Source organism: Nymphaea colorata, chromosome 11, assembly GCF_008831285.2.
Source record: "Nymphaea colorata isolate Beijing-Zhang1983 chromosome 11, ASM883128v2, whole genome shotgun sequence".
NCBI classification, from domain to species: domain Eukaryota; kingdom Viridiplantae; phylum Streptophyta; class Magnoliopsida; order Nymphaeales; family Nymphaeaceae; genus Nymphaea; species Nymphaea colorata.
The window spans coordinates 11,876,405-11,903,285 of record NC_045148.1 but is presented as its reverse complement, the minus strand read 5'-3'; the positions used below and the strand labels follow the sequence as shown (position 1 = coordinate 11,903,285).

The 26,881-nt window shown below is 41.2% G+C and overlaps 2 protein-coding genes across 3 annotated transcripts in view; one reads left to right on the top strand and one right to left on the bottom strand.

The window, feature by feature from the left end:
* LOC116264357 (glutamine-dependent NAD(+) synthetase) overlaps positions 1-11,774 on the bottom strand; it is an 87,428-nt gene extending 75,654 nt beyond the window's left edge. The window contains exons 1-4 of one of the 2 annotated variants that reach the window (XM_031644501.2): positions 11,389-11,774; positions 9,806-10,111; positions 8,661-8,884; positions 8,469-8,572 (exon numbers count right to left, since the gene is read on the bottom strand). In XM_031644501.2, the coding sequence (XP_031500361.1) occupies positions 8,469-8,572; positions 8,661-8,884; positions 9,806-10,111; positions 11,389-11,582 (828 nt within the window). In that variant the 5' untranslated portion in view covers positions 11,583-11,774. The remainder of the gene's footprint in view (positions 1-8,468; positions 8,573-8,660; positions 8,885-9,805; positions 10,112-11,388) is intronic. The other variant, XM_031644500.2, reaches the window with a different exon arrangement.
* Positions 11,775-18,058: 6,284 nt separating this feature from the next.
* On the top strand, positions 18,059-20,337 carry LOC116263556 (uncharacterized). Its single transcript, XM_031643294.1, has 8 exons — positions 18,059-18,460; positions 18,554-18,760; positions 18,880-18,975; positions 19,057-19,166; positions 19,251-19,393; positions 19,538-19,627; positions 19,945-20,070; positions 20,165-20,337. The coding sequence occupies exons 1-8, from the start codon at positions 18,059-18,061 to the stop codon at positions 20,335-20,337; spliced, it is 1,347 nt and encodes a 448-aa protein (XP_031499154.1).
* Positions 20,338-26,881: the final 6,544 nt, after the last annotated feature.

The window sequence follows — 26,881 nt, the reverse complement described above, 5'->3', positions numbered from 1 at the left end:
TTGGCCTTTTGGGCTGCTCGGATTCGATCCCACAGATCGGTCCTAGGAGCTGAGAAGGTGCACAAGGCTTTGGGCACCCGAGAGAGAGCATCGGCCACTAAGTATTCCGGCCCCCTTTTGTACTCAATTGTGAAGTCATAGCACATCAACCGTGCTATCCATTGCTGCTAGGTGGGAGTGGAAAACCGCTGAGACATCAGCATTTGAGGCTCACATAGTCCATCTAAACAATGAAACGCTATGTGATTAAAAACAATTGCCACTTCTCTATTGCTATAACAATAGCTAACATCTCCTTCTCGTTCGTAGAGGTGCTCTTGCTCGATTGTTAAGGGTCTTGTTGATAAAGGTGATGATGGGGTGGCGATCTTGGCCGAGGACACCCCAACTCCCACGTTGTATGCATCTGTTTCCACTATGAACACCTTAGAAAAATCCGGCAAGGATAACACCGGCGATGATGACATTGCTCTCTTGAGTTCCCTAAAGGCAGCCATTGCCTCGTCCGTCCAATTCCATTCCCCCCTTTCTCAACATCTTGGTGAGAGGAGCGGCTATAACCTCGTAAACTGTATAAACGCCGATAATAACCCATGAGGCAAAGAAATCCCCTCATGCCTCACGGATCTTTTGGTTGGTGCCAACTTTGCATGACCGCGATTTTGTCCGGGTCGGCACTCATGCCTTCGGCGGTCAGGACATGGCCGAGGTAGGAAATCTTTGTCTACCTGAAACTGTGCTTGGAAAACTTGGCGAACAGCTCGTGTTTCCGTAAGATCAACCAACCTCACTCATAGGTGAGCCAAAATGCTCTTGGAGAGTAGGGCTGTAAACCAGTATATCATCAAAGAATACGAGGATGAGCTTCCTCAAATAAGCCCTAAAGATGTCATTTATACATCTTTGGAATGTGGCATGGGCGTTGGTGAGCCCGAAAGGCATGACCATGAATTCATAATGGCCGTCATGTGTGCGAAAAGTTGTTTTGGCCACATCGTCCTCGACCATTCTTATTTGGTGGTATCCAGCCCTAAGGTCAATCTTAGTGAAGTAGGTTGCGCTGGTGAGCTTATCCAACAACTCATCAATCACGGGAATCAGGTGCCTATCCTTCACCTTTACTTCTTTCAAGGCCCCATAGTCCACACAAAACTTCCATGTGTCGTGATGCTTTTTGACCAGCAAGACGGGGGAGGAATACGCGTTGTTTGTTGGCCTAACTAGACCAGCTTCCACCATTTCACGGACCAGTCGCTCGATCTCTCCCTTCTGGGCATGAGCATACCGATACGGTCTTACGGTGACTGTTGTGGCTCCAGGCACGAGCTGAATATGATGATCATAGGTGCGCAGCGTGGGTAAGCCCATAGGCTCTTGGAAGACATCCGTAAACTCCCCTAGCAGGGTGGCCATTTCCACAAGCACTCTCCCCTCTATCACACCTCCATCTTCTGTGTAGGACACAAGAGGTAGGCAGGCTGGTTCGCTTGCAAGGCTCTCAGGGCTTCTTTTGGAGTGGCATGATAGTCAAGGACCTTGAGGATAGCAGGTTCACGATTGAGTACAAAAGGGGGCCAGAAAACTCAGTGGCTGATGCGCTCTCTCTGGTGCCCGAAGCCTTGTGCACCATCTCAGCTCTTAGGACCGATCTGTGGGATCGTATCTGAGCATCCCAAAAGGCCGATCAAAGGTTTTTGTTCACCCCTGTATAAGTGCACCCAGGCAGCATACCGCACAAAACCGCCGGGAAGGACTGTTGTATCGTAAAGGCAAGGTGGTATTGCAGAAAGGGGATGGCATATGCCAAGAGATGATGGATTACCATCAAGCCGTCCCCATAACAGGGCACAAGGGGCATGAAAGGATGCTAACATGCATCCTTGCTGACTTTTAGTGGGAGGGCTTGAAGATCGACGTCACCAAATACATACGCCAATACCCCATTTGTCAAAGAAAGAAGTACGAGCCAAGAAAAGCCTCGGGCCTTCTTTGTCCTCTCTCGATTCCCAACAGGCCATGGGAAGATGTGTCCATGAATTTCGTAGACACAATGCCCAAATCGGAAGGCAAGGAGGCCATCTTAGTGGTCATCAACCGGTTAACCAACCAGGTGCACTTTGCCCCTCTTCCTCGGCTCTACTCGGCTAGGGTGGTAGCTGAAGTCTACCAAGGATGGGTGGATAAGCATCACGGTATGCCCCGAATCATCGTGTGCGACCAGGATAGTATTTTTATCAAGGACTTCTGACGTGAGTACACACGAATGGCTGCGACACACATTATTAAATTTTGCCCATCATCCACAAACCGACGAATAAATAGAAGTAGTGAATCGCACCATAGAGACGTATTTGAGGAGTTTTGTCGGCCACAAAACCACCACTTGGGTTAAGTACCTCTCATGGTGTGAATGGGCCTACAACACCAACCCCCACATAGCCACCGGGATGACTCGCTTTGAGGTTGTGTATGGCTATGCGCCAACAACATCCTCGATCTCTTGTGGTTCCAACGAGCCCAAGATCGACCGGTGTCATGGACTGGGCCGGCCGGAATCACAAGATCTTCGTCTTCCTGCCCTCCTGTCGTCTGTTTTGGGCTTGAGGATCTTCTGCTACCGCCACCGTTGATTTTGGCAACCATTGGTGGCCAAAGTGCTCAGACGAACTCCCCAGCCAAAGCCGACCCTGTTGGACACTAGTCCCACCGGTGACGTGCTGGTCGTCGACCGAAATCGATGGTTTCTGGTTGCCTCCTGTTTTGTAGCAAACCGCCCGCCTCTTTGCCGCAGCGCCCTGTTCCACCTCCCGACCGAGGAGGCGCTGCCGAAGACGACCCCTGCTTCCCCATACTACATTCTCTAAGACTACTGAGCATCCGGTGAGGTTTCTAGGCTCGCACCCCTCTCCCTGCAATTTCCCCTCTTCTCGTGGATTAATCGCTCTTACCTTCCCATGTGTCCTGCTTGTTGAACGCGTCCTACCAACGAGGCAGAGACCAGTGGGTCCAGAGCTTGTGGATTCACCTAGCCGCACGGTCAAAAAACTCCCAGGTATCTAGCAGCACGACGACTGCAACCAAGGAAGTCACTTGAGCCCCACGCCATCATAGCCCGAAGGCGCCTCACACCCACCTCCCTGCCCTGGTGCTTCTCCATCACCCGTGACCTCAAGAAGAGCACATCGATTCGGCCTTGCGTCTCTCTGCGATGGGTTAGAGGGTCGTCATCCTGCCCTGCCTCCATCCATCTCCCGCAAGATTGTCGAGAACAGAGCCAAGCCATGCAGCATAGCTTCCCGCAGCGTTCGGCGAGAGCCAGCCTCGCCTCCGATGCCGAGCCTCCCCGTTTCTCTCACAAACGTGCCACCTTGTCTTGCGGTGAAGTGTTTCGGCAACCACCTCTCTGTTTTCCATGTATCTCCTGTGCGCACCTTAACTACTCTCTATTTTACTTGCGGCAAGGAGGACCATTGCTTAAGCATACATGCTGTTGTGCATAGTAGTGGGTCGTAGGTCAGATTTTACTCTTTATTAAGCAATCCTTATTCAAATTACAATTTGCTTTGCACTATGTTGTAGATCGACTTTCGTAGGGCAAATCATGGAATTACAATGTGAAATATTTGCACTTTGATTAGAGGAAGAGCTCTGTAAATCTTGTATTTATAACTGTTTTGCCCTCTGGTTTCAGAAAATTACAGAACTGCAATTTCATTGTTTTTTGTAGTAAAATAGCTATATCTTTGAAAATAGAGGTGTTTGCCATGTTCTGTATAATGGGGCCGGTTCCTCAAAGTGTCAGCTTTCAGATGACACCTTTTTCAATTTTTTTGACACTTCTACCACCCTAACGTGAGCAAATTACAGAAATCTACCCTGAAACTTATACATTGCACAATGGGAAGAGCTTCATTATTTCTCCTAGCTTTGATAGTGTGTTTATCATTTTCATTTCTTTATACTTAAGATAGGAAAGTTTAGTAATGGTTTAGAAAGAAATTTAAAGAATTTGTTACTCCATTTGTTTGTAGAACCTAGATTATAGTCCTAACATTATTTTCTTTATTCTTCAGGCTCCTAGTTCTTTGTTGATGCTCGGGTACCAGTGGTGCAGAACAAGTAGGAAGCATTGGCATGGAGTCCTCGAGAAGAAGTAGCTTAGAATTCTCTTTGATTTGCTAGTGTGTGAATCTATGTTTGATGTTTTGATTTGTAAGACTTTGACTCATTCTATTGACGATACACATTAGGTGATTAATAAAGTTAAGATTCGTTTAATGTATGAGTTATTTCATATCTTTAATCTTGTTGTCTGTGGATTGACCCGTACTCACTACTTCGGCAGAGAATGGGAAATTTAGAATTTGGTGTGTATTTCTACTTGATTTCCATCCATCGGTCATCTTCAACAAGGTATTCAAAGCAAAAATCATATCACTCTGTTGCTTCATAATGTTTGTTTGTTAATGTGGAAGAAGGAAGGAGGACAATCCATCCTCCTAACCATCCTAAGTGCCCAACATGCATCTTGCTCATAAGCCAACCAACAAGCTCTCCTCATTAACACCACAAAGTCGGACATATTGAACGCGGTTCGTGGTTGCTTCAAGATTTCTTCAGTGCATGCTTTACGTCAGACATCTTGGACAACTTGCAAATGCTGCAGACTCTCCTGGTCAAAACTACATAGATAGACATCATGGAGGTGCTCTGATGCCAAGCCCTCCACACTGTGAAGAGTGTGGCTTTCTCATTCTTGGCAACTCAGCATAGAAGTCAAGCTCTCCTAAGCATGGCTAGCATCCCTGCCTCCATCTGCTTTTGCAATCTTCCTAGTTTATCTTGGACATCTAGCCTCTACACTACATCCTTGTGAGGGTTCGGGTCCGAACTCTAGCAGGCCCAACCCAAGGCAGGTCTGCATCACTAGGGCACAGGGATAAGCAGGTATAACTGCAGCACCTAGCCCCTTATGTAACAACCCGACCCACTCTTGGGCTCAGACCTCTGGTTCGACGGACCCCAACCCACCCCCTAGCAGTTTCGGCTCCAACCCCAAAAAGGCTAGGAACCAAGACAACCATCTATTCAATAAGCCATTTATAAGCCCTTGAAGATCTCTCACAATCTTCAATACGGGACTAGGTGTTACAATCAACCCCCTTTAAGGCACACACGTGTTCGCGCGTGTGGGACCCTAGGTCTGAATGTTGAATCGGCTTTGATACCAGAGTAAAAACCGACCTACTCCTAGGTTCGGGTCCCTGGTTCGGCGGATCCCAACCCGCCTCCTAGCAGTTTTGGCTCCAACCCCAAAAAGACTAATGTTCTTGCATCAAGGTATGATCTAAATTTCGATGACGAAATTTTATTTAAGGAAGGTAGGATGTAACGCTCGACTTTTTGCAGGTGGGCCGGATCGGGTCCAAACCCGGACCCAAACACACCAGCATGAAGAGCCCGACGTGGGGGCTCTTCTTCCTCACCTTCCTCAATGCATTCCTCTTCGTCGCTCTCTGGTTTCGCCGATGGGAGGTCGTCATAGTGAAGCAGGAGGTGGAAGGAACAACGGCGACGGAGGTGAAGAGGGCAGCGGTAGCAGCGGCGGCGCGTAGGTAAGCATGTCATTCTCTCTCTCTGTCTCTTCCTTCTTCTCCTTCTTTTTTCTCCTCCTCCCTCTCATTGTTTTCCATCACCTCTCCCTCTATCCCGATTCTCCTCTGTCAAGTCCCCCTCTTCCTCCCACGCCCTCTCTCTTGCATTGTCTCCCTCCGCCACTCTCTCGTCTCTCTACTTGCATCTCTCTGTGCAGTCTCTCTTGCTCTCTCTGTCCGTCTCCTCCCCTGTCAGCGCCCTCTCTTTGCCCACGCTCCCTCTGCCCGCACTCTCCCTCTCTGCACGCTCTCTTTTGCTCGCACCTGCCCTTTCTCCCTCGCCCGAACCCTCAGTTTCCCCTCTCTCACTGTCTCCCTCACATGCGCTGCCTCTCTCCCACTCCCATCCTCTTGTGTCCTCTCTCACTCGTCTTCAGCCTCCATCACAACTACCGTGGGCCCCTTCTAATGATAGACCCTTCTCTTAAACTCCCTTTTCGTTGATTTTCACTCTTTTATGGCTGTTGAATTGGATTGCAGTTTGAGGACGCATCATTACCCTCATATCAATGAGTTGAAGGCTTGGGAGGTGACAGCAAAAGTTAATTTTTGCAGTTTAGGAATCAACCGAACACTTTAGGTGGCTGCCGGGAGGACTGCAGCAATTTGGATTTTAAAAGTGGGGTGAGTGAGGCCTAACCGAGCCTAAATGGGCTAGCCGGTCATGTTGTGAAGTGTGCTTTCATAATGATAAGTAAGAAAGAATAATAGATGAAAGGCCAGTGGGTTGTGGCAATCTGTTTGGGAGATGTCCCGCCTTCGCCACTGGTCTGCGCAGGTGGTGCAAGGCCCCAAAATATCATTGTGTAATGTGCTTGGAATGTTGGGCTCCTGCCTTCCCAACCTGGGCGTCTTAGGGAAAGCTGAGCAACTGTTCTTGGAATTCACACATCCATGGACGAGTGCTCTACCGGTGCAACGTGAATGGATCCACATCGTTTCAGGCCACCACAGGGGTTGTCTCCTGACTGTAGGTCGCCCGTAGTGTGCACGTGTCTGTGTTTGCACCCGCAAGAACTGCCAATTCACTAAAGCTAATGTAAATGAAAAGAATGTGAATAAAGTGTATGTGAATGAAGTGGATCTGATTGTTAAATGTGTTTAGTGTGGCCATCGAATGGCATTTACATGTCGTGGTATATGTGAGGGGCTTCCATGATGTGACTGCATGCCTTATCTCATACTACGAAGGCTAAGCTTTTTGTTGTTTTATTTTTCAGGTTTTGGCGGGCGCGGGGCAGCAGATTGATTGGATGGCTAAACTCACATCCTACTAGGGAGGTTTTGGGTTTAATGTAGTGTCGGCAAGTCATGTTTAAGTCTCTTTGATGTCTTGTTTTTGTTAGGCATCGGTGTCATGGTTTTGACCTTTTGGGGCATTTTGTCATATGTGTTCTTGAGAAATGTGAAGTAATTTGGTAAGAACAGAATTTATTATATAATGGAAAGTTTGTCTCATTGTCTTTGTTTTGCATAGCTCATTTCCTTTTGAATCATTGTGTCGTCGCACCTCGACATTTTATGTTTTAACAAAAAAAAATTATTTGAGGGTCAATGGGTTGGGGTGTGGATAACATTGGTATCAGTAACAGAGCCGGTTCAACACTCGAACCTAGGCTCCCACATGCGCGGACAAGCGTGTGCCTTAAGGGGGGTGGATTGTCACACCTCAAAAACTTAGTCCCGTATTGAAAATTGTGAGGGATCTTCAAGGGATTATAAAGGGAGTTATTGAATAGATAGTTGTCTTAGTTCCTAGCATTTTTGAGTTTGGAGCCGAAACTGCTAGGAGGCGGGTTGGGATCCACTGAACCAGGGGCTTCAGCCCAAGAGTTGGTCGGGTTGTTACACCTTAATTGTTTTAAGAACCTAGGTTCCTAGTCTTTTTGAAGGACTTAGTTTCCTGGTTATTTTAGAAAGTTTGGTTTCTCTTCTGGTTCCTCCCCGATCTTTCAGTTCTAATAAGGTGTTTTTTTTATAAAGATAATTTTACAACCACATGTTTTCACTAAAAAAAAATCATTTTTCAAGCCTATTAACTAGTACATTTAATTTACATGCAAAAGCCTTCAAAAACTTGTAAACAATTATTCAAAATTCCCATCGATCTTACACTTCCTTTCTCTTGTGAATCTTGTATAGTATCTCCTATGATGTATAATATTGTTAAGCATGTTCTTATGCTTTAAGCTATATATAATTAGTTCATCTCATGTGTCCCAACTCCCAAGCAAGTGCATGCTTGTCCTTTGTGACTAATATTGTTCCTTCTTTCTTAGTCCTTTGCAACTAAGTATTTCTTGTGAACTCTGTAACTTCAAGACTGCTTAAGGAGAATTCCATTACAAAATGTACACACATATACATCCCTTACAAAAAAAGGAAGGGTGTGGATGATTGTCAATATTGCAATGTTGCATTTTTTTCAGGTTTCTTGAGGATTTTGAGCTTATAAAAGTGATAAAGTTGTTTCTTCTAAACACCAAAGCGTATTTCATTCATTCCTTCAGGTGGCTAATTTCCATCTAGAAGATGAACAGACAAAGGAATTAGTATTTGATGGTGGGTCAGTGCATATTACCTTTGGCTAACAAAATACAACATAATTGTTTCTCCAAGACTTTCTGTTTTGCAGAGATTGTTTTGAGAAATAATAAATGACACACAGTGCCTCAAAGAAGCCTGACAATTAATTTTGTACGGCCTCCAGATGGTGACAAATGATATCTTCTGAAATGCTTTGAGTAACTTTACCAAAAGTGTAAAAGAGCAGTAAGAGCAGAATAACGACATAAATGTTAAGAGAATGCTCACAGCATCCAAGTCAACTTGTGCAACTAAAACCTCAACGTCCTTCAGCGAAAACTGGGAACCTTGCGCAACAATGTCTCCATTTACAGCCACACAAGAACATCCATCTGCCTCAAGCAAACAGCAAAAAGTTATATTGAAGAAACACTAGATGTGACTCTAGAAAAGCAAAAGGGCAAAGGACAAATGCCAAACCAAAGTAAAGCCGGCCACCATCACACCCCTTATGATTGCTATATATATAAACACCGCCACATATAAATGTTGCATTCTTGATCCGGTCCATACGAATGTTTAGCTTTCTTAACTGATGATGACTACCACTTGCATTAACAAAGATTTCAACACCATTCAGTGCAAGTTCAATTCGAGGTGCATCTGGAGTGAAAAGTTCCTCACATGTTTCAGCTGCGACCATTCTGAGGAGAAAAAAGGATTCAGAAAAACTAGCACATAACAGCACAAAGGTTGCGTAACAGCTCATGATTCTAAAAAACATGAATCAGCATTGTTTTCTCAGAATCACAAAATGACTGAATCACTTTATACATGCATGTACTTTCCATGTACGGATGTTTTCTTTGAACAATTTTGTCTGCTTTACTAGCTTTAGTATATGGAGAGAGAGAGAACACCAAGCCAGAAGATTTAATCAACTAACATTGTTGTCACCACCATGAATCAGAATAACATCGATCCAGAGGACCACATCAAACAGCTTAAAAGAAAAATGTAGAACAGTTATTCAATATGTTCTCAAAAAATGTACATAAAACAAACTAAGAGAATATTGACTATGTATACTCCAACTAGCTTCCCTTCTAAGCTTACATGTTATAACAGAAGGGTAAAGCTGATCACTAGAAAGATATTGTGTCAACAATTGCACAGACTTCTGGAAAAGGTGCAAGGGATCTGAACTATCAGTGATACAACAATTTAAACTTAAGGGCCAATGACTAGTGTTGAACACGGAGCATAGATCTCTCCTTAAGCTGGACCAACATTGGCCTCAAATGGGAAGGCAAGGGAGAGCTAGAAAGCAAGGTCCACCAATCAAGCAGGGAGAAGAGTTAGACCTAGGAATATGATGGTACCAACTGGAAAGGTTGCTACTCAAAGGATAAAAGAGCAGCAAAACCTTGATGACCCTTTGGTATCATATCTTTATGTGACAGGTACAAGGAGAATGTGAACCAATTAACCCAAACTATATGGATATATTAGTAGAAAAAATACATCAGTTATGCAGGTTTAGCACCTTAATGACATGAAACTCAAGTGTTTTATCCACAAAGTGTTGCCAAGAAAAAGTATAAAATGCCAGATCAGGGACTTACGTATCAGAGAACATTAAATAACCATAACCAAACGGCACAGATTTCTGTGATGTAGTCTCAGAGACAATGTTTGGAAGTTGAAAGTCAATCAACTGCTCTCTGTGCTTCCATGCTGAAAACCATCTCGGTTCCCTGTAATTTCCATCACCAGCAAGACACATCTTTGGCCGAATCAAAAGGATCTTTCGGTTTAAACAGAAGACTTGACAGTTATAGAGGGTACTTCCTTCTCTAATAGGTATGCCAATACTGCACAAGATTCCTTCTGTCCATTCTCCTGACAGAAGCTCTGTCAAACATTCCCACCTGCACATTCATCCATGCAATCTTCCTAATGATCTTACCGATAACTTCATAAAAATTTTGATGAAAGGCAATAGCATGAAATTTAAAATGTCAATTATCTAAAGACAAAATTAATTGGACTCATGAATCTATCTAGCATTAACATTGTTACTGTCGACGACAAACCTGATACAGAAAAATAAAAGGAAATCAAATCTAGCTTGAGAAAATAAAAAGTACATGGCCTTAGGCAACTAGTCTAAATCATCCCCAAGCAATAACACAGATTTTGTGAAAAAAATGCAGAAATTTCAAATAAAAAAGTCAAAACTAATTGTAGAATCCTATTTGGTTATAAATGTGACTTCAGCTGCCACAACAAACAAAACTGAGACCTAATATGCATATCTAAAGAACATCACCTAGAAAGCAAATTTGCCTTTTTCAATATATCATTCTCCATGAGGAAAAGCTCTCACTTTCCCACTTCCATTCCAAGTGAAGACTCTCATAAATTGCAAACTACAGGAGAATAAATCAGAAGGAAACAAAATGAAGCTCCAAACCAAGCCAACAATGAAAGAACCTAAAGTTTTTGGAAACAACATTTCAGCCCTTCACTATACTCAAAAATTTACGTAACCTAAACAAGGGATGAAAATCAGAAAGAACCAAAGGAAGAACAAAAACATGAGAAGCATGTCTTTAGGCATGAAAAACAGGATAACAATCATCAATAAAAATTAACAATCCAGAAGAAGAAAGAAAAAGGATACAAGAGGACATCCTAATATTTATGATGGCTTAGTTGTTGTATTGGTTCTAAAACATGCAAAATTCAACAGACAGAAACTAAAAGAAACTTCTAGTTCAAAGGCAGAGGAACAAGATCTACATACTCCGCGGAAACAGACTCAGCGATGAGAGAATTCGCCAAAATGGAGAAAGACTGGAACTCTCGAATTTGACAAAAAACTGGAGAAGTCCTTTGACATGCATCACCAAATCGGTTCTTCACCGATCTAAGTAGAATCAATACATGCAAGAAGAACATGACGAAAACCAAAAGCAGGGAAAAAGGCATCTCCATAGGAAAGTGAAAAGGCCATGGACTATTCTAAACGAAGGATGAAGATTGAAGTATTGCAGGACCAGCTGTGCCAACTGCGTGTGAATCTGTGACTAAAGAGTTAAAAAAGTCACCAAATTGCAACAACGACGGACAAAGCGATGAAAGCCCAACCATCGATTGGTTGAGCAAAAAAGGAAGAGAACATAGAGAGAGAGGTGAACTTTACGCATGGGCAACGGTATCGGGTTCGAAGAAATGATCCTCGCAACCATAACCCGTAATTTCCAGCTCGGGCCCTACTCTGATCGTCGCGCCCAACTCCTTTGCCCTAGTGATCGATTCCTTGATGTTCCGCAGGTTCAGGTCGAAGTCCATGGCCCACTGGTTCAGGCTGCATGTCGCTACCTTCAGCAGCCTCATCCGTGTTTTTAGAGGACAATAGCACAGCAGCAGCGGCTGAAGAGGACGAAGAAGAAGCAGGATTAAAGAGGAAGGCCAAAGGACAAATTACAGTGTCGCCGCCTCCCTTTCTTCCGTGTTTAGCGGTTGGCGGAAGAGGAAAATGGGTTGGCAAATGGGAACCCATAGGAAATCTGCGGCATTAAAAATGCCATCTTCTTTTGCAAGGTTTTATTTAACGTCGTCCTTCTGAACGTTTTATTTGACGTTGGTTCGGCGGTCTCGAATTTAACTTTTTTCCACGGGATTAATATGGTCATTGGAGGCTCCCGAATCAAAAGACCCCGACTTATGCCACGTGCTGTGATTGTAGGTCTTGCGACGAGGACCCACCACAGGGACTGCTGTGCTGCCCTCTTGCAAGAAAACCTACTGAAATGTGAACGATGAAAACCCCCACAAAAAATATTACACGAAGAGTTAGACCTTGGAAGTTGGAACATGATGGACAGTTGTGTCCCAAGACCTTCTGTGCCAGCAGGCTGCAACCCTGCTACCACCGGGAATGGGGAAGGGGCCTCCGAGAGCTCAACGGCATTAGCCTCTCCCTTCGGGTATTCCTCCCTCTGAGTAACAGGCGGCAAATAGAGATCAGACCACCGGTCTCCCTCTTTAGTATTCCACCTTCTCGCCCTCTCACCAGTTCTCAGGTTGCCATCATTTAAAAATTTATAAATTGTCATGAAATTAGATAAAATCATCATTGAATTTCATGGGAAAATAGAGAAATTTATACCTCTTTTTGTCTATTAATTGGAAAGATCCTCTTAATTAAGAGAGGAGTCAAATTCTAAAGAAGCTATGATTGCTTCCCACCAACCTACTTTTAAGGCAAGTAGGCTCACCTAGCTGCCAACCTCAACTAAGCTCAGTCAACTTGAACTTAGCCTAGTCAAAATTATGCAAAAAGTTAGTTCTACCCCCACAATCCAACTAATGGATAGGAGTGGACCCTCACTAGGTCAAGTCTTCTTTACTAAATTCTCAAATTCATCAAATTTACTTAAATCAAGTCAACATCAATTTGCCAAATGAGCTTTTACTTTGATCAATTGGTTCTGACAAAATTTGTCCTTTCATGTTCAATTTGAACTCATAAAACCCAAAATTAGGATTCTATGTAAATCAAATACACATTTGAATTTGTCAAGTGTACAAATCAAGTATCAAATTGAAAATTCATATTTCAAATTGAAATTTGATGTAGTTAAATCCATTTTCAATTGAATTATAGACAAAAATGTCCTTTTCAAAACAAATTTGATAAGGTTTTGAAAAGTCTTTCCAAATTAAATTGAATTGTCAAATAAAATTCACAATTCAATAATATTTAGGGCTTAGTCACTATGTTTGAACCTAGCAAGCTCGATTTCAAAATAATTCAAACCCGATCTAAGGGTACTTTTGTCAAATTTTCAATCAAAACCAAGTGTTTAAAACTTAAACCTTAACTCAAACTAGCTTGACCATGTCCGGACCACACCTAGGCAAGCCCGCCTATCTCATGCATGTGGGTTAGGTGTACTCGGTTGGAATCATTTCAGAAGATTAAAAACAATTTAATCTTCTTTTGGCAAGTCACGAATCCATGTATTATGGATTGAGCCAATTAAAAATTAAATTTCTCTAATTCGTTGGTCGAATTAGAGGCTGGTGGCAGCCACCTCAGCCTATTTTCTAAAAATTTAAATCAATTTTTATTCCAGCTTGGCACATAGCTAGACCTATTCTTACTCACTAGCTCAAAAGGCACAGAGTCCTCCCAACTTTCTCTTTTTCTCATTTTCTAGTCCTTGCTTTCGAACTTGCTAAGTTCAGTTACTTGAGTGGAGCCTTGTTTAGGATTTTTGTTGTAAGGAAATCCGCTTCATCTATACAATTCTAAGCAAAGAAGAAGTCTATTGAAAGCCTTGCCAAGCTCGAATCTTAATTTAGATTCTTGCTTACTATTGTTGGATTTAGAGAACCAGCCAAGGAGAGCCCCAAATACCTAGGCCGGCCACAAAGTAGAAGCAATTATAACCTATTCTCCACGCATTTTTGCTTATTGTTGTCATTTTAATTTCATATTTGTGGGGAACGTGTTATTGCATTTCTATTTTATAAGTGGGAATGATGTCCAACAAGAAAAATGCGATCAAATGTATATTTTAATGCATGAAAAATGCATAAGGAGGTTTTCTAAAAGGAGAACCCATAAATCAATTATTGGAAAGAGCTCCAAAGCCACATCCCCTTCAAAACAGCTAGCCTAAACCTATTTCAGGCTCCTCACCATGAGAGCATTCCACGGTGACAGAGTTATTTACATTTACTACAATATATAAATTAATTTCCTATTAGGGATGAATTCATTCTCATAAATGTGATCCACCATTGCACCACGTGCACCTTCTCTAGAAATTGAGTGGTTCAATTTTGAGTTGCAAAAAGTGACAAAGTCATATTGTAATGAGAATTTAAAAATCACTCTTAGTTTCAAAACAAAACACAAGCATGATACCCAATTCAGCTAAAAATAGTTTGAAATTACATGTTTTTAAACATTTTTGAACCTTCATTTCTTCAAAGAGGGTAAGTTTTACTTACTTGAGAAATTATATTTTTTTTTCTAAAAAGAGAATCCGTTGTAAATCAATTCATGTCCCTTAGACTTAAGTACATGGTTTGGCAAAAATAGACTCCAAAAGGAATTCATTTGCTAAGTAGACTTAGCTATTTTTCTCAAAATTTGATCATAATTCTCAATCTGAAATCGTGATATAAGTTCTCAACGATGAATTAGATATGAATCTCTAAAATCCCAATTTTTCAATCAAATTCTCAATTTTCAATCAAAACTCCATTCCAAGTTTATCATCCAAATTGTCAAATTGACAATTGAATTTTCAAAATCGTGGATCAAAACCACATTCCGATCCATTTCAAACCATTGTCAAGATTATTATTGATTTTGAAGCTCAATTCAAATTGCACACAATTTAGACCAAAACAATGGTCTTCAATCCAAATCAATTTGAAATTTTTTTAATTTTATCAAAAGAATTTACCCAAACTCTCTAAAACAAGTTGAATTTTCAAATAACTTGTCAAAACAAGTTAAATTTTAAAACAACTTGTCTAAATTTTACTCTAATTTACCAAAAACAAGTTCAAAATCCTTTGTCAAAAGTCAATATCAAAAGGAACTTTCAATTTCAAATCCAAAGCTTTTATGCACAAACGTATAGGATTTGCATCAACTAAATGACTTGTACATGATCAGAAAAAATACTTAGTCCTTGGTCCAAGTACCCAGATTAAAGGCGACATGAATGGTTGAACCTTGTTCCGATGGGCAGATCCCTTTCACTTCAAATTTTTTTAAAACCCAATTGAAATTTGTTGCTTTGCATAACTCTTCATTTCTACAACCAAAAGACAAAGAATGGGAAGGGAAGCTGTCGCAACCCAACACTTTGACCATCAAATAACCATTTTTTTTGTTAAGACATAAACATTGAGATGTGACAGCACAAAGATTCAAAAGGAAAGGAGCCATGCAAGTCAAAACGATGGGGCAAACTTTCCATTATATAATCATTTCGGTTTATACAAAAATCACATCATATTTCTCAATAATACATATGACAAAAAGGCCCCAATTGACAACATTGGTGCCTAACAAAAACAAGGCATCAATAAAAACAAAACAAGACGTGTCAGCACTACAATAGACTCAAAACCTCCCCAATAGGATGTGAGTAGAGCCGTCTAATCAACCTACTGCCCCGGTCTGCCAAAACTTGAAAAATAAAACAATAGAAAGCTTAGCCTTCACAGTATGACAAAGATAATTCCCTAACCCTCTTAGGTAAGGGCTCAAATCTAGGATAAACAATTACGAAAGCAAATCACTATCATGTCGTGATAGGGCATAAGTCACATGACTTGTCAAGAAGGCCCCTCACATATACCACGACATGTAAAGGCCTCTCAATGGCCAAACAAAACATATTTAACAATTACATTCACTTCATTCACATACACTTCATTACATTCTTTTCATTTACATTAGCTTTAGTGAATTAACAGTTCCTATGGGTGCAAACATAGACACATGCATACTACGGGTGACCTAGAGTCGGGAGACAACCCCCATGGTGACCCGAAACGATATGGATCCATTCACGCTAATGTTGTAAGAAGTGTATGCAGACTTCTTACAAAATAAAAGCGACTCAAGGTGTTTTTTTAAAAAAACACCTTGAGGCAAAGGTGTAAGGTGCACACATCCCTAAAGTGTGTGCCTCATATGTAGAGGTGTATGCCTCCATATGTGGCACGTTCAATGTTTGAGGTGTATACCTCAAGGACTGTTTAGTTGCTTTAATTAAAAAATAAATAAATTAAATAAAAATGGTCAAGCTTCACACGTAGCCCTGATTAACCACGGTTCTATCCCTAAACCCCTTATTCTTAATCGCAAATCACCTCTGAAGTTCAACCGTCGCTAAACGCTGTGAAATTGCAGTAGTGCTAGAGGTTGGAGGCTGGAGCTGCGGCTGATAGAGGCTTGGAGCCATCGCCCAATGTCAGAGACTCAAAAATACTTTGCAATTGTAAGTCTCTCTCTTTGAATCTCTTTCTCTCCATGGCTCTAATATGTAAGCTTCTCTACAACCTAAATTTGTTCAGCTTTATTCTTTGCAAGTACACATGCATCATTGATCCTTTGGCTAGGAAAAAAGGAGGAAAACTCACGAAGGGGAAACAAGGGTGGGAGAAAATTGAAGCACCAAAAAGGGCCAAAGAAAATAGTACAAGTGGAAAGTGGAAACATTTTAGTTTTGAACAAATTTAATCGAGAATTCATAGTGTTTGTAGATCTGTATGGTTGGATGTTTCCCATTTGCATGCAACTATAAAACCCATTATTTTCCAAGTCCCTGTTTGAGCCCCAGTTGATCTTTTTTAATGTCTAGTGAGACAATGAGACCAACATCAATTGACGGGAGGCAGAAGGGGCTCTTTAAATTAGGATAGCTGCAACTGGGTTTGGCTTGAGTGGGTCCTATATGTAGAGTTGGTTTACGCTTTAGGTTTTGCCTTGCTGAGGCTGACAAGTCCTATGGTGAAGTAAAGAGGAAGATTTTGCTACTTTCAGTTGTATTGATCTCCTTTCCTTCCCTCCTCTTCCCCTTCTAAAGGTGCAAGTGAGTTTGATCAGGACCAGTTTTGGGTCAAATTTTATCAGGTCTAGAAAATGGGATTCAAGTCCCTCCAATTTAAAGTGGGTCTGTACCGGCAGTAGACATGGGCTTGCTTCTTAGTTAGCTTGATCAAAAGCAGGGCAACCATACTTCTGTCAAAAAACTACAAAATCATATACACTAACATAAGAAACCATGGGTTTGGATTCCATTTTGTCAACCACTTGCGAGAGGTTAATCTAATCAATTGATAATTGCATGTGGTCCCTTTCGAAAATGGCTTGATTTTGTTGATGTATATATATATATATACATATATATATATGTATATATATATATGTATATATATATATATATATATATATATATATATATATATATATATATATATATATATATATATATATGTATATATATAAATTGGAACTTGAAACGTAGCTACCCACAAAGTGATGTCGGTTATTGGTCTACTGTCTACAAGTTGGATTTGGGGTCTATTGTATTTTCTAAAGAATGAAACATGATGAATTGGGACAATATCATAGTTTAATTAGTGCATTGAGGTTTCTTGATTAATTTTTTGTGCTAATTATAGTTTCATTTTTCTGCCTAACCTTTTTAAAAAAGAGTGGTGTCAACACCCACCCTTGTCTTTTTCTCTTTTATTTAGTATGGCTATCATGTTGAAGAGCATGACTATGGTCTAGAAAATGGATTGTGGTAGACAATCCTTTTATATTTTTATGTATTTTTTCAATAGTTATTTTGCATTACATTTGTAATATGTTGTTACTTGTTAATAATTCAAAATTTTCGATTGGTGTTAGTATTTGTTACATTATGTGTTGTTAATATTTGGCTATGCTTAGTCATTTGAGCTTTTGCATACATGTAATTGAACTCATTGGATGCTTATTGAATTGTATTTGTAGCACTTTGTTTATGTTTGAGAAAAAATGGCACGGCGGGATCCAGCATGGGAACATTGTGTTGAAGAAGATCCTAATGATAAAGAAAAAAGGGGAAACTTGATATGCTATTACTGTAAAGAAACTTACAGAGGTGGTGTTTGCAAAATGAAACAACACTTGGCTGAAACTAAAAAAGATGCTAAAGCATGTGACAAAGCATGACAAAGTGTTGTACAATTTTTCAAAAATTTATTTGTAAGAACGAAAAAATGAAATACAAAGAAAAAAAGACAATTTTGAATTGCGTGGAAATGAATGTTTGGATTAAACAATAATGAGTGGTGGTCTTACATCTCCCAATATTCGTAAGCTTGGAATTTCACAAGGTACAATAGATCAATTTATAACTTCAAGTATGCCAGAACCAAATGCCTTGAAGAAAGAGGAAATGAAGCAAGTATATTCTGCCATAGGTCAGTTCTTTTTTGCGAATGATTTATCATTTAACTTATGTAACAATCCATATTTTGAGAGAATGATTGAAGCTATGGGAAATTATGGTCGAGGGTTGAAACCACCAACCTACAACGATATGCAGGCTTCGATCCTAAAAGAAGAAGTTGATAAAGTGCAAATAAAATTAGAGGATAACAAGAAGACATGGTTGAAGACTAGTTGTACCATAATGGCAGATGGTTGGATTGGTGGTAAAAGTGGAAATTTGATTAACTTTCTTGTAAATAATCCTTGAGGTATAGTTTTTCTAAAGTCTTATGATATTAGTGGTGTAAAAAAGACTATTGATAATTTGGTAAAATTATTGGTGAAGATAGTTAAAGAAGTTGGAGAGAAAAATGTAGTGCAGGTAGTTACTAATAATGCTGCTAACTACAAAGCTGCAAGTATGAAGTTAAAAGAAATTGATGGCTTCAATCATATTTTTTGGACACCTTGTGCAGCTGATTGCCTAGATTTAATTCTTGAAGACATTGCTAAGATACATTTGCATAAGGAAGTGATCGAAAAAGCAAAAGTTGTAAGTACATTTATATATGGACATACTTGGGTATTAAATTGATGAGAAAATATACAAATGGTAAAGAACTTTTGCGGCCTCCTATTACACAATTTGCTGCTTCGTATCTTACTTTATAGAGTATTCGTATAAACAAAATAGCATTGAAGAACATGTTTTTGTCTCCAGAATTTCAAGGCAGTGATTATTATACTAAAAATCCTAAAGGCAAGGAGGTAATGCGAATTGTTACTCAAGATGAAAGGTTTTGAAAGACAATATCATATATTATTAAAGTTACGTTACCTTTAGTGAAGGTGTTGAGAGTTGTTGATTCAGATGAAAAGCCAGTTATGGGATTTTTGTACAATCATATGAGAAGGACAAAAGAAGAAATAACATACAATGTTGATAATAATCAGAAAAGGTATACAAAAATTTAGCAAATAATTGATAATAGGTGGGATAATCAAATACATCATCGTTTACATGTTCTAGAGTATTATCTAAGCCCACATTTTCATTATGATGATGATGTCCTCAAGGATAGAAGAATAAAGGATGAGCTAATTGAATGCTTAGACATTATGGTGCCTACTGGAGAAGAAAGATGTGATATTTTAGTTCAACTTGATTCATATGAAAATGAAGTTGGTGAGTTTGGCTGATCATTAGCAATTGGAACAAGAAAGAAAAAACATCCTGGTACATTTTTTTTATTGTTTTGATTTATATTGTGAACTTATGAGTGTATCAAATGAAGTTATTTAAATTACTCTTATTGTTTATTTTTTTCAGCTGATTGGAAGAATACATTTGGCGACAATACAAAAGAATTGAAGAATTTTGCTATGAGAACTCTCAATCTTACATGCAGTGCATCAGGATGTGAGTGTAACTGAAGCTCATTCTCTTTGGTAAATAAATGAAACTTTCAAACCATTTATCGTGCTATCACTCAAATGTTTTTTTATAATGGTCAAAATGATTAACTTATGCAATTATATGATAGGTACATACAAAAAGAAGAAATCACCTTGACCAAGAAAAACTCAATTCTTTGGTTTTTGTCATGTATAATATGAAGTTGAGTGAAAGAGAAATGAGAAAGAAAAGTACTCAAGATCCATTATGTATTGATACTATTGATCCATATGATGAATGAGTTGTTGAACAAGAAGATTCTGTTTTACCACTTTCATTAGATGATTCTTGGTTGCACTCATTGTTTGAGATCGAAGACATTAATATCCTCCCTTTCGAAGATATATCAAGGTCTATGAAAAAGCGTAAAAGTGCTTCCTCTTCTCAAAAGAAAAGTATTGGCAAAGGTAATGTTATATGTTTGTAAATAAAGATAAGAACATTGTCTTTTTTCTTTACTAATTGTTATATTTTGTTGTGTGTTATTGTTTTTATATGAAGGTAAAACAATAATAGAAGCTTTTGAACATGAGAGTTTTGATGATAAAGCAACTGAAGAAGAAGATGAACCTATTCAATATACGGACAATTCAAATGACGATGAACTGTCATTCATTAAAGAAGATAACAATGATGAAAATACAATTGACCTATTGCCTACAAAAATCATTTGAAGTTTGTTAAATATCACTTGATAATTACACAGATTAGTTACTTTTAAAAATTTTTCCACATATACATATTTCAATATGCTTATATTATTGTTCTACAATACTTGTCATTTACTTATTCTCCTTGGTTTACCTAATTTTGGTTATCTTTTTTAATAATAATTCTATGACATTTAACTTTTTAGGATAGGTTGTGCTATGAGCCAATTATGCAAGCACTCTTTGTACTATGTATGTTATGACATTGTATTTATTTAGATTTACAAATTATTGTGGTTTGCATGTGTTGTGTATTGTTTTTTATTAATATGCTTAGGATTGTAGTCATTTTTTCAGTTTAGTTGTCATTTTTATAAATATTATATAATTCACAAATTTGTATGTGAAGCTTACACTTCAATTAACGCCTCGCCTTGCCTTGCCTCATAAGAGGATCAATGCCTCGCCTCGCTTTCTCGCCTTTTACAACATTGATTCACGCTGCAGCGGAAGAACACTCGTTCATGGATGTGTGAATTCCAAGAAGAGTTACTTAGCCTTCCCTAGAACACCCAGTTTGGGAAGGTGGGATCCCAATGCTCCAAGCACATCAGCAATAGTACCTTGGGCCTTGCATCACCTACGCTCCAAGCAGGCGAGACCAGTGGTGAAGGCGAGACATCTCCCCAACACATTGCCACAACCCACTGGCCTCTCATATCTTATTCTTTCTTACTTATCATTATGAAAACACATTCACAAAATGACAGACTAGCTCATGAGGTTGGTTTCACTTCGCGAGTCCACCCATACCTCCAATTGCCTCCACACGATGGCTACACATATAGTTAACATTCTTAGCTAGCTATCGTAATATTACGGGTACAACTACCCTCAATTCATTCATTTGCATTCATGTCCACGACAATGCATGTGTAACATATCACAACATTCACATTAGTCACACACATCGATCACATATTTCAAAACTTAGCCAAACCACGAAGAGTAGTCTCAATTCGTGATTGGCTCGTACCTGTCTTAGGCAATTATCATTCTAAGATGCTTTCTAATGCACAATTGGGGTCGAGGAGATACTCGACTTGATACCCCATCTCATTTGTTTATCATTTCTAGCATGCACATGCAATCGCATAGTAATTTTCAAAACAAAACTTATAGTAATTTTTAAAACAAAACTCATCTCATATCAATCCAATCACATGCATACATTCACTCAATCACACCACAGTCATAGGATCCAACAATCCTGAAAACACACATTCAAGGTTGGCCGTAAGCAAGAATTTGCCTAGATTGTCGCCATACCTGTTGCGCATCAACAAAACACCCAAAAAGCCTCAAGCATCAAATCTTGTCACTCAAGGTCTACTTGACGTGCCCAGTGTAGATGAAAACATAAGCAAGTGATAAGTTCTCTAATCACTTCGCTTTGCAATCTATACAAGTATGAAATACAATCATTGAGGCAAAGGTTATCACCTCAAGAGGGTGTCAACGGATAGTATCAACCCAAAGCCCTCCAAAAGATCCCAACTCTTTGAGGTTGTCACCAAACTATTTAAGCTCCATGTTTTCGAATTGAACCAATCACTAATATGTTTCTCCCTTGCTTCCTTAGTTGAGGCGTCTTCTTAACATACATGCTCTTTCCCAACAAACGACGTGCATGCACATCAACAAAAGCATACTTCATGAGTTCGCTAAAATAGTTCTAAACCTTCTCCACAACATCATAATTTCTACCATGCTTCCTAATCGCTTCGAAAATCAACCCATCATGCTAAAGAGATAGATATATAAGTGGATCCTTGTCCCTCCAAAATAGTCTTAGACCTTCCCCAAAAAGCAAATTCACTAACATGCATTCTAAATCATCAAATCTTAAGTCTAGCATACTTAATCATTAATTGTACATGTGCCAACCAAAATTATTTGGCAATTTAAGTTCGATTAGGCCTCTCTCACCCCAATCTTATAGTCCAAACTGTTGTAGTGTTCCCGGCAGCCACTCAAATGTTTGATTGACCACCTAGCGGCAAAATCATTTGATGGCGCCGCCACCAATGCCTTCTATTCGCTGTTATGAGGGGAAGGATGCATCCCCAAGTTGTGGTCCGATCAAACAGCCACCAAAATAGTGAAAAGGAGCAAAAGAGAATGCAAGAGGAGGGTCTGCTGTTAGAATAGGTCCTTCGGCAGTGAAGAGCTAGTTCGGCTGAAGATGGGAGACACTCAGAGTGAGGAAAAACTGGCGGGAGAGAGAGTGCACAGAGAGGAAGAGTGCTGGGTTGAGGGAGAGGGGAAAACACAATTGAGGGAGAGGGGAAAACAAATAGAAAATGAGGAGAGAGAAACTGACCAAGAGAGTTTGGGTAGAGGGGAGAGCGTGCGGGGGACTGGAGATGAGAGAGTAGCAGAGGAGAGGGACCATGCAGGAGAAAGTTGGCGGGAAGGAGAAGAGGAGTGGCAACACACAGAAGGAAAAGAGTGCAGACAAAGAGGGAAAGACAAACAAAGGGTCGAGGGAGAGAGGGTAGGTGCGAGAGAAGGAGAAAGAGTGAATGAAGAGAAAGGTAGAGAGAGGGCGTTGACAGAGAGGGGAGAGTGCGGGCAGAGAGAGTGTGGGTAGAGAGAGGGTGCTGAGGAGTGCGAGAGGAAAAGGGGGACTCAACAGGGGGAATTAGGATAGAGGGGGAGGCGATAGAACAACGAGAGGGGGACGAGGAGAAGAAAGAAGAAGAAGAAGGAAGAGACAGAGAGAGAGATCGACGACTTACCTACGCACCACCGCCACCGCTGCCGTCTTCACCTTCGTCGTTGCACTATCCTCCGCCTTCTTCTTCTTTGCGTCGGGTGCTCACTTGTAGGCTGAAAGGGCAATGAAGAGGGAGGCAGAGAGAAAGATGGAGGAGGGCCCTACATCGGGCTTCCTCCTCGCGTGAGAGGCTCGGGTCGGGGTCTGGACCTACTCCAGCCCAACCTGAAGTAAATAAAAAAAAATGAGCATTACAGGTGCAAACATGTCGTTTGTACTTGACTTGTGGGAGCTTGATAGGGCCATGTGTCCAACCAGGGATAGCCATGTACTGGTTGACCCATTGTGAGCAGCTAGGTTATGGGAGACAGGTCCCATCAGTTCTGTATGAGCTGACCTAGCTACATGTTATCAATGCAGAGGTTAGATTTCAGCTATGGACAGTGCCGACTAGCGGCAGCTAATAGCAGGATTCAGTGACTAGTAGGGTGAGAGAGCTTATAACGCAGCTCAGTCAGTGAGCTTGAATCTAACCTTTGTGCAAGTTTAGGACCGTTAGGTACATACACAGAGCACAACCAATTAGTAGTTGAGCTCGAGGCTCATGGTCGAGGCACTACGTGGATGCGGCTTGCAGGCCCTATCAAGGGGCATCACCAGAGCGAAACAAGTTGCCAAGGTGCTAGGTGGGCGGGGCAATAGTGCACCCTACCACCTTCACTCTGAGTTGAAGGTCAGCTATAAGGCCCATCCACACCCCCTGTGGTCAAGCATGCTGTAGTCTATGCTATGCAGATGCGGCATTCAGTAGTCGAAGAGCCAATCTGGAGGTTGAGGCTGCGTGGGTAAAATAGTCCCTATGGTGAAGCCTGCCCTTGTTTTTCATGCATTGCTTCATGCACAAGGCCCATTAGTGCAAACCAACCACACTAGGAGGTTTGTAACTAATTTATGGACCTGTCAGGACCCTTGGTTTGTAAAGCTACACACTTTCATTTATAGGGCTTTTGGGTATGCTAGAGAGAGTGTCTCACCACTAGAGACCCATTTCACCCTACCATGGTTAAGTTTGATTGTCTAGATGGCACGTGGAGGAAAGGATAAGATAACCATCATTCCCAAGAGTGAGGAGACTTCCTATGATCTGCCACACATATAGAGGAGGCCACTGCATGGATAGGACTTGTATAGACAAATTGAGCTCCTTGTGCTCATAGGTGAGCAAAATCGACAACATTGAAGTCATGTTCAAGGAATGAGCAATCTGTGTAGTCCAAGGAGCTGCATTAGTACTTGTATGCAAAGGCATTAGGAAGTGGAGGATCGAGTTTGCCAGCCTAAGTAGATGCCCTACTTTGGAGACCGGTGAGCCCTACATGCAGGCACGTGTGGCGTGAGCAGGGGACCTACTTTGGACGGATCCACCAACCGATTCTATAATTTATTGATCGGCAGTAGAGCTAGCAACAGTCCAATATCACCCAACGATGGTCATTGGGTGGATACAGACACAGTGCCCGATAATGAGTATAATGGCATGTGGTAGGCATGTGAGTTTGGTTTCTAAAGAAGAGAGAGGCCCCAACAATTTGGCTGTGACGCACATGGACAGCGAGTACTCCCCCCTGACGTTTAGGCAACACAGTGCACACATAGACAAGGCCATTGAGGGGCCAGGTGGTTAGCCATGGATCAACCATGAGTGGGAGGGATACGCCAAGGCACATTGCCCAGCTGGTCCTGGTGATACACACATACATACACATGCCAGGTAGAGCTGAGGCTGGGTAGCAGGTAGATTTCGGTTAGATGCCTTACACAACACGTCAGTAGGCTGAGGGCCGATCACTAGCTGGCCAATACCAGCAGACACCATTGTTGCATGATCATGTCATATATGAGGAGAACAATCAGGAAGAGCTTCTCAATAGGCCCAATTAAAGGAAGCCAAGTTACGGATGGGTAGATCTCAATTCCTTCTATGATGATCCACGTGAGGGACATACCCATCCTTTACCCTGGATCAAGTTCAACTTCCCATACATAATGGACAAAAAGCTCAAGAATGAATCTATAAGGTCCATCAATATTTTGAGTGCCAACAAGTTCTATGAGAGTGGTAGGCACCTATAGCAATCCTACACTTCGATATCGGTGGCTCACACAAAACCGGTCGATCCTCACTTGGGAAGAACTAGTAGATGAGGTCATAATCCGGTTTGAAGAGTCATCCTTTCCTGATTACGAGATATAGCTAAAAGAATTGAAGCAAAAAGGGACAGTGAGAGACTACCAAACAGAGCATGAGGACCTTAGTAACATGGTCCAGGACTGGCTGAAGGGTGCCTTATGTCATCCTTTATTGGTGGCTTGAGGGAAGACATCAAGCTTGAGATGCTCACTAACAGCCCCAATCATTGCAGGACAGTTATCATAGGGCCAATATGATCTAGGAGAAGAACCGGCAGCTGGCAGCCGATGACCTATCATAAGCTGGCCACAATGGCCCCCACTCGGTGCCCTACACCAGTCACACCATCTAGGGCCACTAAACCTGCTAGGACTTTCTAGTTGCCTAAGGGGGATGGGAAAACTGCAATATTAAACTACCACGCAACACCCAAAGAGGCCTTGTGAGCCCTTCATGCTGACCAGCCAACTTATTTGTTGATGGCCTACACGGCTGGAGAGAATGAGCCACATGAGGACATGCCAATAGAAGTCATAAGCATGTTAGAGGAGTTTCCAGATGTAGTCAAAAGACCCCACTGGCTTTCCACCGAAGCGAACCCATGATCACCACATCCAATTGGTGCTTAGCACACATGCCATGAGCGAACGTCCCTATCAATACAACCATGCACAGTACGGCGAAATCGAGAGATTAGGGCGAGAGGTGATCGACACCAATGTCATACGGTTCATGATCAGTGCCTTCTCTTCACCCGTCCTCTTGGTGAAGAAGAAAGATGACACGTGGAGACTTTGCGTGGACTACTGAGCCCTAAACAAGGTCATTATGAATGAAGGATAAACATTCAATACTAGTGATAGACAAATTGTTGGATGAGCTCATGGGTAACACATTCTTCACCAAGATAGATTTATGAGCTTGGTATCACCATATTCTAATAATCGAGGAGGATGTGGCTAAGATTGCATTCCACATCCACAACAGTCACTGAGTTTCAAGTGATGCCATTTGAGCTCACTAATGCACTGGCCACCTTCCAAATCTGCATGATGGATATTTTCTATGCCTACCTACAGAAGTTTGTTCTCGTGTTTTTTGATGATATTCTTGTATGCAGCCCCACTCTCCAAAAGCACTTAGAGCATTCGTGTATATTATTGAGAATCCTCCAAGAGAACCAACTCTATGCCAAGTTCTGTAAGTGCAGTTTGGGGCAGCAAAAAGTATCAAACTTGGGCCGTATTCTAACACGAAAGGGGCATATTTGATGAGTTTCCAAATGTATTCGAAGAGCCCGCCAGGCTCCCATTGAAGCAGACCCATGATTACCATATCAAATTGGTGTCTAATGCATAGGCCATGAGAGTATGTCCCACGAGCAGCACTCAAGAGATTAAAGTGAGACATAATTGAGGCCAACCTCATACGATCCACAAGTAGCACTTTCTCTTCAACCGACCTTTTGGTAAAGAAGAAAGATGACACATGAAAATTTTGCATGGACTACCGGGCCTTAAACGAGGTCATGATGAAGGATAAATAACCACTATATGTGATAGACAAATTGTTGGATGAGCTCCTGGGTGCCACATTCT